This window comes from Garra rufa, chromosome 12, assembly GCF_049309525.1.
Source record: "Garra rufa chromosome 12, GarRuf1.0, whole genome shotgun sequence".
Classification (NCBI taxonomy): domain Eukaryota; kingdom Metazoa; phylum Chordata; class Actinopteri; order Cypriniformes; family Cyprinidae; genus Garra; species Garra rufa.
The window spans coordinates 19102811-19116462 of record NC_133372.1 but is presented as its reverse complement, the minus strand read 5'-3'; the positions used below and the strand labels follow the sequence as shown (position 1 = coordinate 19116462).

Here is a 13652-nt window from a genome sequence, read left to right as displayed (position 1 = left end):
ATAATATTTGCTTGAAATATTGCTGGAGTTATTTTAATAATTTAACAAAACATTTGCATGTTTACAGTTCTCTGATGTTGGTTAGTTGCATATACATGCATGCAAACAAATAAAATATCTACCAAAAGCTCTGGTGAAGGGATTGTTTACTCAAAATGAAAATTCTTTAATTTAATCATCCTCACGTTGTTCCAAACCTGTATGACTTGCTTTCTTTTTTGGAACATTTCTATAATAAAATAAAACCCATCACTTAATGTTCTGGAGTTCTTAGGAGTAGAGCAACACTACAATTCTTCTCCTGTATCTTAAGCAGACTAAATTTGGACATTGCCACCTGCAAGAAATAAATCACTTTGAAGCAACTATTTGGTGGGTCATAAATTCTGTCCTTGACATGACATTTACTTTGAAATGTTGTCTGTGCATTTACAAGACTGATTATCTATGCAGCTAATCAACAACACAATGACATTTGTTTCATACACTTTTAAAACAATTATTTAATGGCCGAGTTCCACCACAGAGTAAGTGTAACTCATTTCCAAAGGAACCAGATGTGGAGCCTTTCAGCAGAGCTGATAAAGTGCCTCGGCCTTACAGTGAAAAGGCTTTTAGTTGAGGAAGACCTTTTAAAGTCTTTGCTGACTGCTGCCCATAGTCAAAGAGGGTTTCCATAGAACAAAGAGGGAGCGTGCAAGCAAGCCTAGCAGATGGTGCAGCCAATCAGACACGCTGTAAACATATGATCTAGTACAGAGGCTATGGAGACAGTGGGATGAAATAGTCAAGTTAATGTCTGCTATGGCTGGTGTGGAGGAGGATGACTGTAATGAATAGCTTGTGGATACATTCTAACTTTTTGACGTTAGTATTATAAATATAAATACTAAGAATAAACACTAAAGTACTAAAAAAAAGTTACATTACTCATGTTTAAAACTATTTCTTGAATTGTTGTTTAGTAGTTTCACTCTCTATGTAATTGTGCGGGCCATTTAAATGACAAAGTCAGAAACCCTGTGTGAATTTTACAATAAACCACTGCCTTGCTTGATACATTCTCTCCTGCTCATTCTCCCGTGTCTTTTAGGTTAAACAAGGACTGTTAAACTGTTAAAAACCACAATTAACTTTAGCGTGACGCACAGGAAATGCCTTTATTTACTTGGTTAAAATGGTGGGGATGTAGAGGATATGCTCCTGAGAGTTTCTGTAACAATGAGGTGCTTATGGGTCATGGACAGATGTAGCACGACATAACGCGCAAAATCTAAACGGAAAGTGAGAAAGGCGGTTCTGGGAACGCTATTGTGTACTGAAGACCCGCCCAAGATAGCTCAGCCTATAGCAGCTGGAGGACAGAACTAACCGAGCACCGCAGCCACAAGGACATGCTACAGTCCCCGCTAGAATCTTCAGCTGTAGACGGAGAACGCGCCTTCAAGCCATTTAAAGGTGAGTCAAAACCTAGACCGTTTCTTTCGCGTTATCGGTGTTTGAGACCAAACGTTAACATGGCAGACGTTTATCTTGGATAATTTCATCTTCTTGACGTAATTGTGGGATAGCCGTTCGGGACAGCGTTTAACTTTTCAAACCCTCTCAGTGAGAAAAACGTGGTACAGTTATTGTTCTAAATACGTGTTAGTGGAGCACATGTGTTGAATTTACTCAAACAAATGCTTGAGACAAATAAACATTGAGGAAAGAGTCGATACAGTTCATAGAATATCAATTAAAATTGTGCGTCAGCAAAGTTAAATATTGTATAAGTAAAATATTGTGTTTGTTTGTTTGTTTGTTTTTATTTACTAATGTATACAGATAGTGATTAGCCAGACAGGCCTTTATTTACAATACTTAAAACTTCAGAGAAGAGAGTAGAAGAGATTCATATTAAATGAGCGGATTTAAAATGAAATAAAAAAATAGCATAAGTGAACGTGCGTTGTTTTTGTTTTTTCCTGTGAGTGGAAATTAATGTTGTTTATTTCGATTTCCGTAATTAGCAGTTGAGGAAATCATCCCCACGTAACATTACAGAACATCTATCATCCGTGCAAATGTTTTTACAGTCTTCTGAAAGCGAGTTCTTCATCCTGCTGACTGGATGTGATTCAGACATGCAACGTTTTTTTTCCACGACTATATTTGAGAATCACCCCATTTCCTGGCAGGAAGAGCTGCTCCAGGAGATGGTACAGATCTTTGCTGAGCTGAGTTTAGTAGGATACTTAAAGCTATTAGATTAAATAGCAGATCTGCAGGAACATGCATAGAGCTCCATCCGTTTCTGTACTGCTTATTTCTTGTCTATCATACCTAGTTGGATTTTTCCTTTCAGTCTGCCAGTGGTTTCCATCTAGCAGTGTCTAAGCTTTGGATATAGTGTTGCATTTATCTATGATAATTGTATCTTTAGATAATTTTGTTGTGTTCCTGGAAGTGTCAAGGCATTTCTGGGCATTTTACAAGTTTCAAACCCACATAAGGAAAATATCTTGTGACAAACCCAGCCAGGGACCAGGAGTTCCAGATACTTGAACTGCTGCAGCTGTTCACAAATGTCCAAATATTTTGCACTGCCTGAAGAAGGCTGCCTGTTGAAGCATGTTGCATATACAGTTAAGTTCTTGTACCCTTAGGTTCCTTTTTTTATAATGGTTGTGGCCACTCATTCTGTGCATAGAACACAGGCAGATTGCATCTAAATATGCAAACTTTGATGTTGTCTCCTTCCTTGAGAGATATTTATGAAAGTACAAACTGTATGGATACTGAAGCATTTTTTAACCTGAATAAGACAGATTGTGTTTACTCTGGTGTAAGCACAATTGAAAGGTTAACATTTACAGCAAGTACACCACTTGAGGATTTATGATCAGCTGAGGTCTGGTTTGCTTAATTCATTTGCTGACCAGTTTGTGATGATTGTGTGTACAAGTTTCGCTATACTTTTATACTTCCCCCCCCCCTCATAAGTAAGTTAATTATACACTATACTGTTTAGTTTAGTGCATTCACATGTACAGGGTGTGAAGTGTTATTTCTGTGTGCTCTTGCATGAATGTTTTCACTTATCTGATGTTTTGATCAGGGAGAGTAATTCAGACTATTTGACTTAAAATGGATTTCAGGTGTGTTGCGTCAGGTGCAGGACTACAACCGAGTACTTGTCTAGATTTTCTGAAAGGTGCCTTAGTATGTCTCCTCATTAATAGTGGTTTAAACCATGTGTGGTAGTTTAGTACTTCTCCCCTTCCTTGTGGCATTCTGTGTGAGTGTGTGTTTACTCCTTTGTTGTGTCAATGCTCTCCATCTGCACAGGCCTTTTATAAGTACACATATATAACCCTCGTTTTTGACTGGCTGACTGCTGCAAAGTGAAGCATATGCAGCAGTAATCTCAATAATTAATAAGACCAGTGGAATATGCTTTGTGTATGAAATGATACAAGAAGTGCAGCTCAATAGAGATTAGAGGAAGCCTGGCAGGCTGCCTACATTAGGAATCATTAGAACGTGAGGGCATATTATGCTAGTCTTCATAACAGTGTTGTTTTAAATACTTAAGCTGACCTAAATTATTATCCAGTGTTTTTCAGGACTCATAGGTCATTGCAAATTGCAACTGAAAATTGATTTGCAATTAGAAGTGACCTATGAATCCTGAAAGACACTGGATAAGAATTTAGGAATTAAAGGAACACTCCACTTTTTTTTGGAAATAGGCTCATTCTCCAACTCCCCCTGAGTTAATAAGTTGATTTTTACCGTTTTGAAATCCATTCAGCCGTTCTCCTGTTCTGGCGATATCACTTTTAGCATAGCTTAGCATAGATCATTGAATCCTATTAGACCAATAGCATCGCGTTCAAAAATGACCAACGAGTTTCGATATTTGTTGTATTTAAAACTTGACTCTTCTGTAGTTATATCGTGTACTAAGACCGGTGGAAATGCAAAGCTGTGAGTTTCTAGGCTGATAAGATTAGGAACTACACTTCCATTCCGGCGTAATAGTCAAGGAAGTTTGCTGCCGTAATATGGCCGAAGCAGGCGGAGTATTATCAGAAATGAGTTCCCAGCTAGTTTAGCATTTGCACATGTGCTGCGTGGTATTACTGCTCCTGCTTCAGCCTTATTACAGCAGCAAACTTCCTTCACTATTATGCCAGAATGGGAGTGTAGTTCCTAATCTTATCAGCCTAGAAAATTGAAGCTTTGCATTTCCACCGGTCTTAGTACACGATATAACTACAGAAGAGTCAAGTTTTAAATAGGACAAATATCGAAACTCGTTGGTCATTTTTGAACGTGATGCTATTGGTCTAAAAAAAAGTGGAGTGTTCCTTTAAGGTAAACGTAAGTATTTGCCAAATAGTTAGTGTGTTTTCACAAAGCGTCGTCAGTAGGCCCCAGTGGCGGCACTGAACATAAACCGTGCCACTGAACTGAACGAAACTTGCATATGTTTCTGATTATTGCTGCTGAAAATGGTCAGTTGTTGTCATGTTTTGGCCTGTACTAACCGGTCAGACCAGGAAAAACATTTGGTAGATTATAGACTGCCAAAAATTGTAACAAATCAAGAAGAGTGCAAAAAACTGTTTGAGGAACAAGAGGCGTTTGTGGTTGGCCAAACTGAACCAGGATTTCCAGAGCAAGAATCTTGACAACATTCATGTTTGTTCTTATCATTTCCAGTCAGGTAGGTGAAATGTTAGGCTAATATCTTAATACTGCTTGTATGTATCTTTACCATCTATTAACTTTAGTTTGTCAAAATATTGTGTTCTTTCCTGCTTACTAAGCCCTTCTCTATATGATTTAGCAGCTTCCACGTGCTTTTCCATGGTTTATGCAGCATGAATGAGCAGAACAACATATTCAGTAGGAAATTAACTGTGGAGTCCCATGCTGTTGTTTACATCCGAGTATCGCCAGTATGGCTGCACATCTGGAAAACTGACCACATTGTGACCTAAGTGCAAACCCTCTATAGATGTATGGATTTGAATTTACATTTATTTCATTAGTTTACTTGTAGAGACTGTGAAGGGACAGAATGTATATGGACAATAGTCAGTATTCAGAAATGTTTTATTGCTGAATGTAGTAGTTGAATGAAGAATCAACCACAATTCCAGACAGCAATGTAATATTCAAATAAATGGATCATTGGAAGTGTGTTTTTCACACAGAATGCAAATTTAAATGATCAAATACAAACATGTTGTTCCTGTGTAAACAAATGTTCCCTGTTAAGGGTTATTTTTCTTTGGCTATTAAAATTATTAGAACAATAAATACGTTTCAATCTGCTGCATACTATATAATGCTGGTAGACTGTCATACCATAGCTTATTTATTTTAAGCGCCCACCAATTTATATTTAGTCTAGTGCAGTGTTGTCGAAAGTACCGGTATACCAAGTACTGAAATATTAAAAATATAACAATACCATGGCTTTCACATTCTACCATGCATACAGCAGGCTAGTTGCGCGCTTGGCCTCTGAAGAGCATCAAAGATGTTTTGTTTACAGTGTTTTTTTTAAAAACTTGTGCATTGTAGCCAATCACAAGCATGACTGTGTTCAGCTCACAAACACAGTGTCCAATTAGAGGTATCTCTGCTCAGTATCAGAGTTTTTGTCTAGTTGCTAGTGAATCCTTTCATTATAACCAACAAAGTGTAAACACGGGGTAAATAAGAGATTCATTGTGCAGTTTAGAAAGCATCTTTGATTATAATACGTATGTAGTGAACTGAAGCAATTTACAATTTGAATGCTCCACTTTTTTTTCATAACTATAAACTGCAAAGTTTTGGGGGAATAACTGTATTTGAATGTAAGATTGACATTTTTTTATTTTTATTTTTATTTTTTTGTACCGTCAGATTCCAGATTTTCAAACAGTATCTCGGCCAAATATTGTCCTATCCTAACAAACCATACATCAATGGAAAGCTAATTTATCTAGCTTTCAGATGATGTATAAATCTCAGTTTAATAGAATTGACCCTTATCACTGGTTTTGTGGTTCAGGGTCACATATCATCTGTTTTTAGTCAACATTTATTGTTTCTTTTCCAATTCATAATTCTTCATTGTACCTTTACAGGAGTATGATTCCAGTAACTGAATTCCGTCAGTTCACGGAACAGCAGTCGGCGTTCCGGGTTCTGAAACCATGGTGGGATGTGTTCACAGACTACCTCTCTGTGGTCATGCTCATGATAGGTGTGTTTGGATGCACTCTGCAGGTAAATATTACAATTCTTCTCCATTAAACCACATACCAAAAGCACAGTAAGGTCTTTCAAGGTGAAAAAACAAACAAACTGCATTTTTTTTATTGCTGTAAAGCTAACATCTTAAGCAGTACTAAGATACAGTCTTCTTTGATCAACAGCAATGAAATAATGAATGACTTCACACCAAAGATAGATCTCCTCTGTGCATGAACAGCCCACTGTTGGGCAGTGCATACTGCGTTTAGAAGTGGGAGTTTGTTAACGGAAAAAAAAGCTAAATTCCACCCACCCCACACGAAAAGATTACTGCTTCCCCTTATGGTGGCCCCTCTATAAACACAAATGACTCCTGTAGTCTAGCTGCACAGCCTCGTAAACTAAGTGGGTGGAGCTTCAAGAAGCACGCTTGGCCTTCAGTTTGAATTCCTAGATGATCCTAATTATTTTTAGTCTCAACAAACATTAACAGGAACCCATTGTTAGGGTGGGAATATCCCCCACTGTCCCTGGAGGTGTGCATCAAAGAATGGCACAATTGCATGATTGTGCAAATTGCGATTGGATGTTCGTGATAATCCCAGGGAAAGCTGTATTAATTGACCTAATTAATGCTTTTACTAACCTCATGGCATATTCCTGTGGTTCTGAGGGGGGGGGGAATAAATAACCTCCTCTTTGCTAAATGACCATGTTGGACTGGGGGCACTTTGAGTGGCCATGTAGTGCATAATGCACATTTTATTAGCCACTTGGGGCTTCTGCACCTCGCATCCATTTTACTGCAGAGATGCCGTGTTCAGAGCTGCTGATGCTTCATTAGCAGGCTTTACTCAGCAGTCAGACTGTTGTGGTTGTGCCACAATATAGTGCTGTGTAGAGCTCTCACAATCTTTTCCCTCTCCTTTTAGCTGATTTTTCTTGTTTCTCATTACCTTCCCAGACAGAAACCACATGGTAATTACCAGACAAACTAAAACTGTTTGCAGGAAAAGGGAGGGGTGGAGGGCACACATCTTGAAACGAATACAGAATGTTTTTGTTGACTGCTTTTCAATTCTAGTGAAAGATTTTTTTTTTTTTTCTGCCTGTTAGGTTCTTTAAAAAAGATTTAACTTAAAATTGAGCAATCGTTGAGCACCCTCTAGAATTCAAGTGACCAGTGTAATGATTTCTCATTTCCTGTCTGAGTCACAACACTGATGTCAGAGCACCAGAATAGTTATCTTAAAAGAGATGCTCCTAGTCAGATAGTGTTACAGTGTTCCCGGCAATCTGTGGCTGGTGTGGAATTATAATTCAGTACATAAAATAGCCTCGCCTGGTGTCTTTTACACTCTTGAGGTTTATTAATTTGCTCTCTGATGTGTGCATTTGAGGTTCATTAACTTTCATTTTCAATTCTTTTATATCCAGGGAAAATTACTTGCATATTATTTAGAAACATTAATATAATTAGAATGGCTGTACATAGACAGATTCTGGTTTTCTGGTCCCCCAAATACTTTTAAAGGAACACTCCACTTTTGAGTTGGCCTATTTCCAAAAAAAAGTGGAGTGTTCTTTAAAGAGGGATTACCCTTATGTCAGAGAGAGAAGGACTTAGTAAGCAGGAAAGGGCACAATATTTTGACAAACTAAAGTTAAAAGGTGGTAAAGATACATACAAGCAATATTAATTAAGATATTAGCCTAATATTTCACCTACCTGACTGGAAATTATATCAACAAACAAAAATGTTGTCAAGATTCTTATCCTGGAAATCGTGGTTGAGTTTGGCCAACCACAAAGGCTTTTGTTTCTCAGACAGATTTATGCACTCTTGATTTGTTATACAGTTAAGGTCATATGTTTACATCCCCCTTTCACAATCTGCAAAATCTTAATTATTTTACCAAAATTAAAGACACCAAACAAAATGCATGTTATTGTTTATTTAGTACTGACCTAAATAAGATTTCACATAAAAACATATAGTTTACATATGTGACCCTGGACCACAAAACCAGTCTTAAGTCGCTGGGGTATATTTGTAGCAATAGCCAAAAATACATTGCATGGGTCAAAATTTTATATTTTTCTTTTATGCCAAAAATCATTAGGAAATTAAGTAAAGATCATGTTCCATGAAGATTTTTTGTAAAATTCCTACTATAAATATATCAAAATGTAATTTTTGATTTGTAAAATGCATTGTTAAGAACCTAATTTGGACAACTTTAAAGGTGATTTTCTCAGTATTTTGATTTTTTTGCACCCTCAGATTCCAGATTTTCAAATAGATGTATCTCAGCCAAATATTGTCCTATCCTAACAAACTATGCATAAATAGAAAGCTTATTTATTGAGCTTTCATATGATGTTTAAATCTCAGTTTTGTAAAAAAAATTTTCAGTTTTGTGGTCCAGGGTCACATATAGTCCACAAGAGGAAATAATAGTTGAATTTATAAAAATATCCTGGTTCAAAAGTTTGCAGAAGGAAAAACAATGCATTGAGCCAGGGGGTGAAACTTTTTGAATTGGAAGATCAGGGTAAATTTAACTTGCTTTGTCTTTTGGGAAACATGTAAGTATCATCTTTTGCCTCTGAAGGGCAGTACTAAAGGGAAAATAAGACAAAATGTTCACATCTTCATTCTGTTCAAATGTTTTCACCCCTGGCATGTTTTTTCCTTCTGGAGCATCAGTGAGCATTTGAACCTTCTGTAATAGTTGGATACGAGTCCATCAGTTGTCCTCACTGTTAAAGGATTGATCTCAAAACCATACAGTCATTTTTGGAAAGGGTTCAAATACACCACAATGCTGAAAAAAAAATAATAATAATTTGTGGGACCTGAAGGATTTTTCTGAAGAACAGCAGGCAATTTAACTGTTCAGGACAAACAAGGAACTCATGAACAACTATCACTAAACAAACAAAAAACAAACAAACAAACAAAAAAAACTGGATCATTCAGGTAAGAACACAGTATAAAAAAAATCAGGGGGGATGTAAACTTTTGAACCAGGTCATTTTTATAAATTAACTATTATTTTCTCTTGTGGACTATATGTTAACATCTTTAATGTGAAATATCCTATTCAGATGAATACTAAATAAACAACATGCATTTTGTATGATCCCTCTTTATTTTAGTAAAATAATTAACATTTTGCAGATTCTGAAAGGAGGTGTAAACTTTTGACCTCAACTGTAACTTTTGGCAGTTTGCAGTACTCCAAATATTTCTGAGCGATTAGTACAGCCCAAAACATGACAATAATTGACCATTTTTAGCAGTAATAATCAGCAAAATATGCGAGTTCAGTTCAGTGGCATTGTTTACATTTATTGTAAACTAACACTAACACTCCATACATCTTGATTTGATGGTGTTGATATTGATAGCTACACTCTTCTGTTCTTCTAGGTGATGCAAGACAAAATCATATGCCTTCCTCAAAGGACATTCTTGCCAAACCAGACAGAGCTGATGTGCCCACCTCCTTCCTCAAATCATGAATCGACAGTGCCTGTCCATGAGTTGAAAGGACTGAAGACGAACTTGGATATTCAGCAGTATAATTACATAAACCAAATGTGCTATGAAAAGGCACTGCATTGGTATGCTAAGTACTTCCCTTACCTGGTTCTTATACATACCGTTATTTTCATGGTGTGCAGCAACTTCTGGTTCAAGTTTCCTGGCTCCAGCTCAAAAATTGAGCACTTCATATCCATCCTGGGCAAGTGTTTTGACTCTCCATGGACTACGAGGGCACTGTCAGAAGTATCTGGGGAGAATCCTGAGGAGAAAGATAACAAGAAGAACAGCGCCAGTAGGTCAAACCTTGATACTCCGATTGGCGAGGGCAACCTGGAGAAGACTCAGTCTTTAAGATCCATTCCTGAAAAGATTGTTGTTGACAAGCCAGCACCAAGTGTCCTTGACAAGAAGGAAGGAGAGCAAGCCAAGGCTTTGTTTGAGAAGGTCAAAAAATTCCGCCTGCATGTGGAGGAGGGAGATATATTATACATGATGTATGTCCGTCAGACTGTGGTAAAAGTGCTCAAGTTTGTCCTTATAATTGCATACAACAGTGCTCTGGTGTCAAAGGTTAGGTTCAGTGTTACCTGTACCGAGAACATGCAAGACATGACTGGTTATCGGTACTTCTGTTGCAATCATACTATGGCCCACTTGTTCTCAAAGCTCTCCTACTGTTATTTGTGTTTTGTTGGTGTTTATGGACTCACATGCCTTTATACATCCTACTGGCTGTTCTATATTTCCCTCAAGGAATACTCTTTCGAATATGTCAGGCAAGAGACCGGAATTGACGACATCCCAGATGTAAAGAATGACTTTGCTTTCATGTTGCACATGATCGACCAGTATGATCCTCTATATTCCAAAAGATTTGCAGTGTTTCTCTCAGAGGTGAGTGAAAACAAGCTGAAACAGCTCAACCTTAACCACGAGTGGACAGCCGACAAGCTTCGCCAGAAGCTGCAGACCAACAGCAACAACAGGCTAGAGCTTCAACTCTTCATGTTGTCCGGTCTCCCAGACACCATCTTTGAGGTGACAGAGCTGCAGTCTTTAAAGCTTGAGATTATTAATAATGTCACCATACCTGCATCCATTGCCCAACTAGAGGATCTCCAGGAGCTTTCGCTCTACCAGTGCTCGCTCAAGATCCACAGCGCAGCCACTTCCTTCCTCAAGGAGAACTTGAAGGTATTGCGAGTGAAGTTTGATGACGCCCGTGAGCTTCCGCAGTGGATGTATGTGTTGCGAAACCTGGAAGAGCTCCATCTGATTGGCTCTTTGAGTTCGGATGCATCAAAGAACGTAACCCTAGACTCTCTTCGAGAGCTCAAAGCGCTGAAGACACTTGCGCTCAAGAGCAACTTCACCAAGATCCCTCAGTCCATCGTGGATGTGGCCAGCCATCTACAACGCCTCTGTATTTGCAATGATGGCACCAAACTGGTCATGCTAAACAACCTGAAAAAGATGGTGAACCTAACAGAACTTGAGCTGGTGCACTGTGACCTGGAACGCATACCACATGCTATCTTCAGCCTGTCTAATTTGCAGACGGTGGATCTGAAAGGGAACAATCTCCGCACCATTGAAGAGATCGTCAGCTTCCAGCATCTCCGTAAACTGATCTGTCTGAAGCTTTGGCACAATAGCATCGCTTTTATACCTGAACACATTAAAAAGCTCGGAAGTTTGGAGCGCCTCTACTTTAGCCATAACAAGATCGAGATCTTGCCTTCACACTTGTTCCTGTGCAACAAGCTGCGCCTCCTAGATCTGTCCAACAATGACATCCGTTTTATCCCACCAGAGATAGGCGTTCTCCAAAGCCTTCAGTACTTCTCTGTTAGCTGCAACAAAATTGAAAATATTCCTGATGAGCTCTTCTTCTGTAAGAAGCTCAAGACTCTGAAGCTTGGGAGAAACATGCTGTCGGTTCTCTCACCAAAGATTTCGTTCCTAGGTGTACTGACTCACTTGGAGTTAAAGGGTAATCACTTTGAGTGCTTACCAGCTGAACTTGGCTCTTGTCGCGCCTTAAAGCACGGTGGACTTGTCGTAGAAGACGCGCTGTTTGAGACGCTGCCTTCAGACATCAGGGAACAAATGCAAGCAGAGTGATGACTGCTTTGCTCTAATGCCAAATATTGTAATCTGACTCCTTAAGAGGCAAGACTCCAGGTGTTCCGTCCTGTAGTATATATTGTGATCTGTATGGGTGAGTACTTGCAATTTCTTGTTTAAAGCTGGACTTGTGCTTAATGGCCTTTTAATGCAAAAAAGACTAAGGATGAATACCTTTTTAATGCCTTACATTGTATAGTATGGAAAAGAAGTCATGTCAAATGTAAGTTTTAAGACTCTTTATCTTAATTTTCTAAGATTTATATATATATATTTTTAAGCTGTAAATCATAAAAGTAGACAACTTACGACAGGGATTCTTTTACAGACAGCGGGATGCAATTGCATTGTATGCTTTCACTGCATTCGACTGACATTTGCTTTCATAGTCCATTAAGCTTTTGCAGGTCAAGTACTGTACAACATGTTTTGCACTGGAAATGGCGATATTAGATTTTGCACTGGAAACTTTTACATTCCTTTTATTTGAGTTTTTATGTGTATAAATGACTTTGCAAGGATTTGAAGTATATACAACAGGAAAGTAGGTCATGTAATCATTTATACTAGTCGTATTTGCTCTAATTCAAACGCTTATGCATGTGTTCTCAGGTCGACTTTACGTGTTTTTCTTTGCATTACCGTTTGATGTAAAACAAGTTTGACAGCTGTTGGTAGTAGATCCTGGGCAGATAAAGTCAACCACGTTTCACTATGCCCCTTTTGAACTAGTTGTACCATCTTCTACTGTCATGAAGGGGTATTTATCCTGCTGTGGTTTGCTTAGTTTAAACAGTACTTGACTTCTAAGACAGAATGCAGATGCAGAAGGCATTTCACTTATCTTAACATAGCCTTTTAGTGTACACACATTTCTTATAAACCAACAATGTACTATAAATAGATGTATTCATCATATTAGTCAACAGTATTTGTCAGTGTATCTCGCATTGTACGCTGTTTTATGCAACCTGAAAGAAAACATTTGTCAGAAACAAAGCTGTAAGCATATATACAAATGCATTTTATAAAATGGATTCTGCTATGTCTATAATATGCAAAAAAGGAAATATCTCTCAAGGTGCATTAAGGTAAATGAGGTAGACTAAGTTTCCTTAATATTTTAATTACATTGTCTCGGATCTGATCTTGCCTTGTGGAAGTTGAATCGTCTGATGTACTGAGATCAGCATGTGGCCTTTTTTTTTTTTTTTTTAATGGACTGCTGTTATTGAATCAGTGTTCATGTATAAATTCCAAGACACTGGTAATACACATCTTTAGTTGCTTTAAGAAGGTTAAAACTGAATACTTGAGCTGTTTAGATCACCAGACCTTAGTGTGTTTTTGCATGTATTTATGTATCAAATGGATTTGGTTCATTTGTAGTGATTTTGTTGACAGTAGACCTGTCTTGGGTTGAGGAGGACAGTTCCTGTTCTGGTCTTGTGTATGGTCTGCATGTTGAAGGTTATAATGGGGTGGATGCCAAAGTGCTTAAGCGTGGACAGTGTTTTTTTTTTTTTTTTTTAAGTCTGCGCATAAAATGAAGGATGTTGATTTTTGCCGTTAAATAGAAGTGCTGACATATTATACTGCTACCATATGCCTTATTATTTCAGTTTTGTATCTTTTACATTCTACCAAAGTATTTTTGAGTTGTAAAACAGCATAAATAAAATGCATTTTTTGTCCCTTGTGTTGAGTTCAGTTAATGTTTTGTAATTCTCA

The 13652-nt window shown here is 37.9% G+C and overlaps 1 protein-coding gene across 1 annotated transcript; it reads left to right on the top strand.

Moving 5' to 3' along the window:
- The first annotated feature begins 1382 nt into the window (after positions 1-1382).
- lrrc8c (leucine rich repeat containing 8 VRAC subunit C) lies at positions 1383-13428 on the top strand. The gene is made up of 3 exons (XM_073851517.1): positions 1383-1458; positions 6132-6273; positions 9678-13428. The coding sequence occupies exons 2-3, from the start codon at positions 6136-6138 to the stop codon at positions 11916-11918; spliced, it is 2379 nt and encodes a 792-aa protein (XP_073707618.1). The 5' UTR covers positions 1383-1458; positions 6132-6135; the 3' UTR covers positions 11919-13428.
- Positions 13429-13652: the final 224 nt, after the last annotated feature.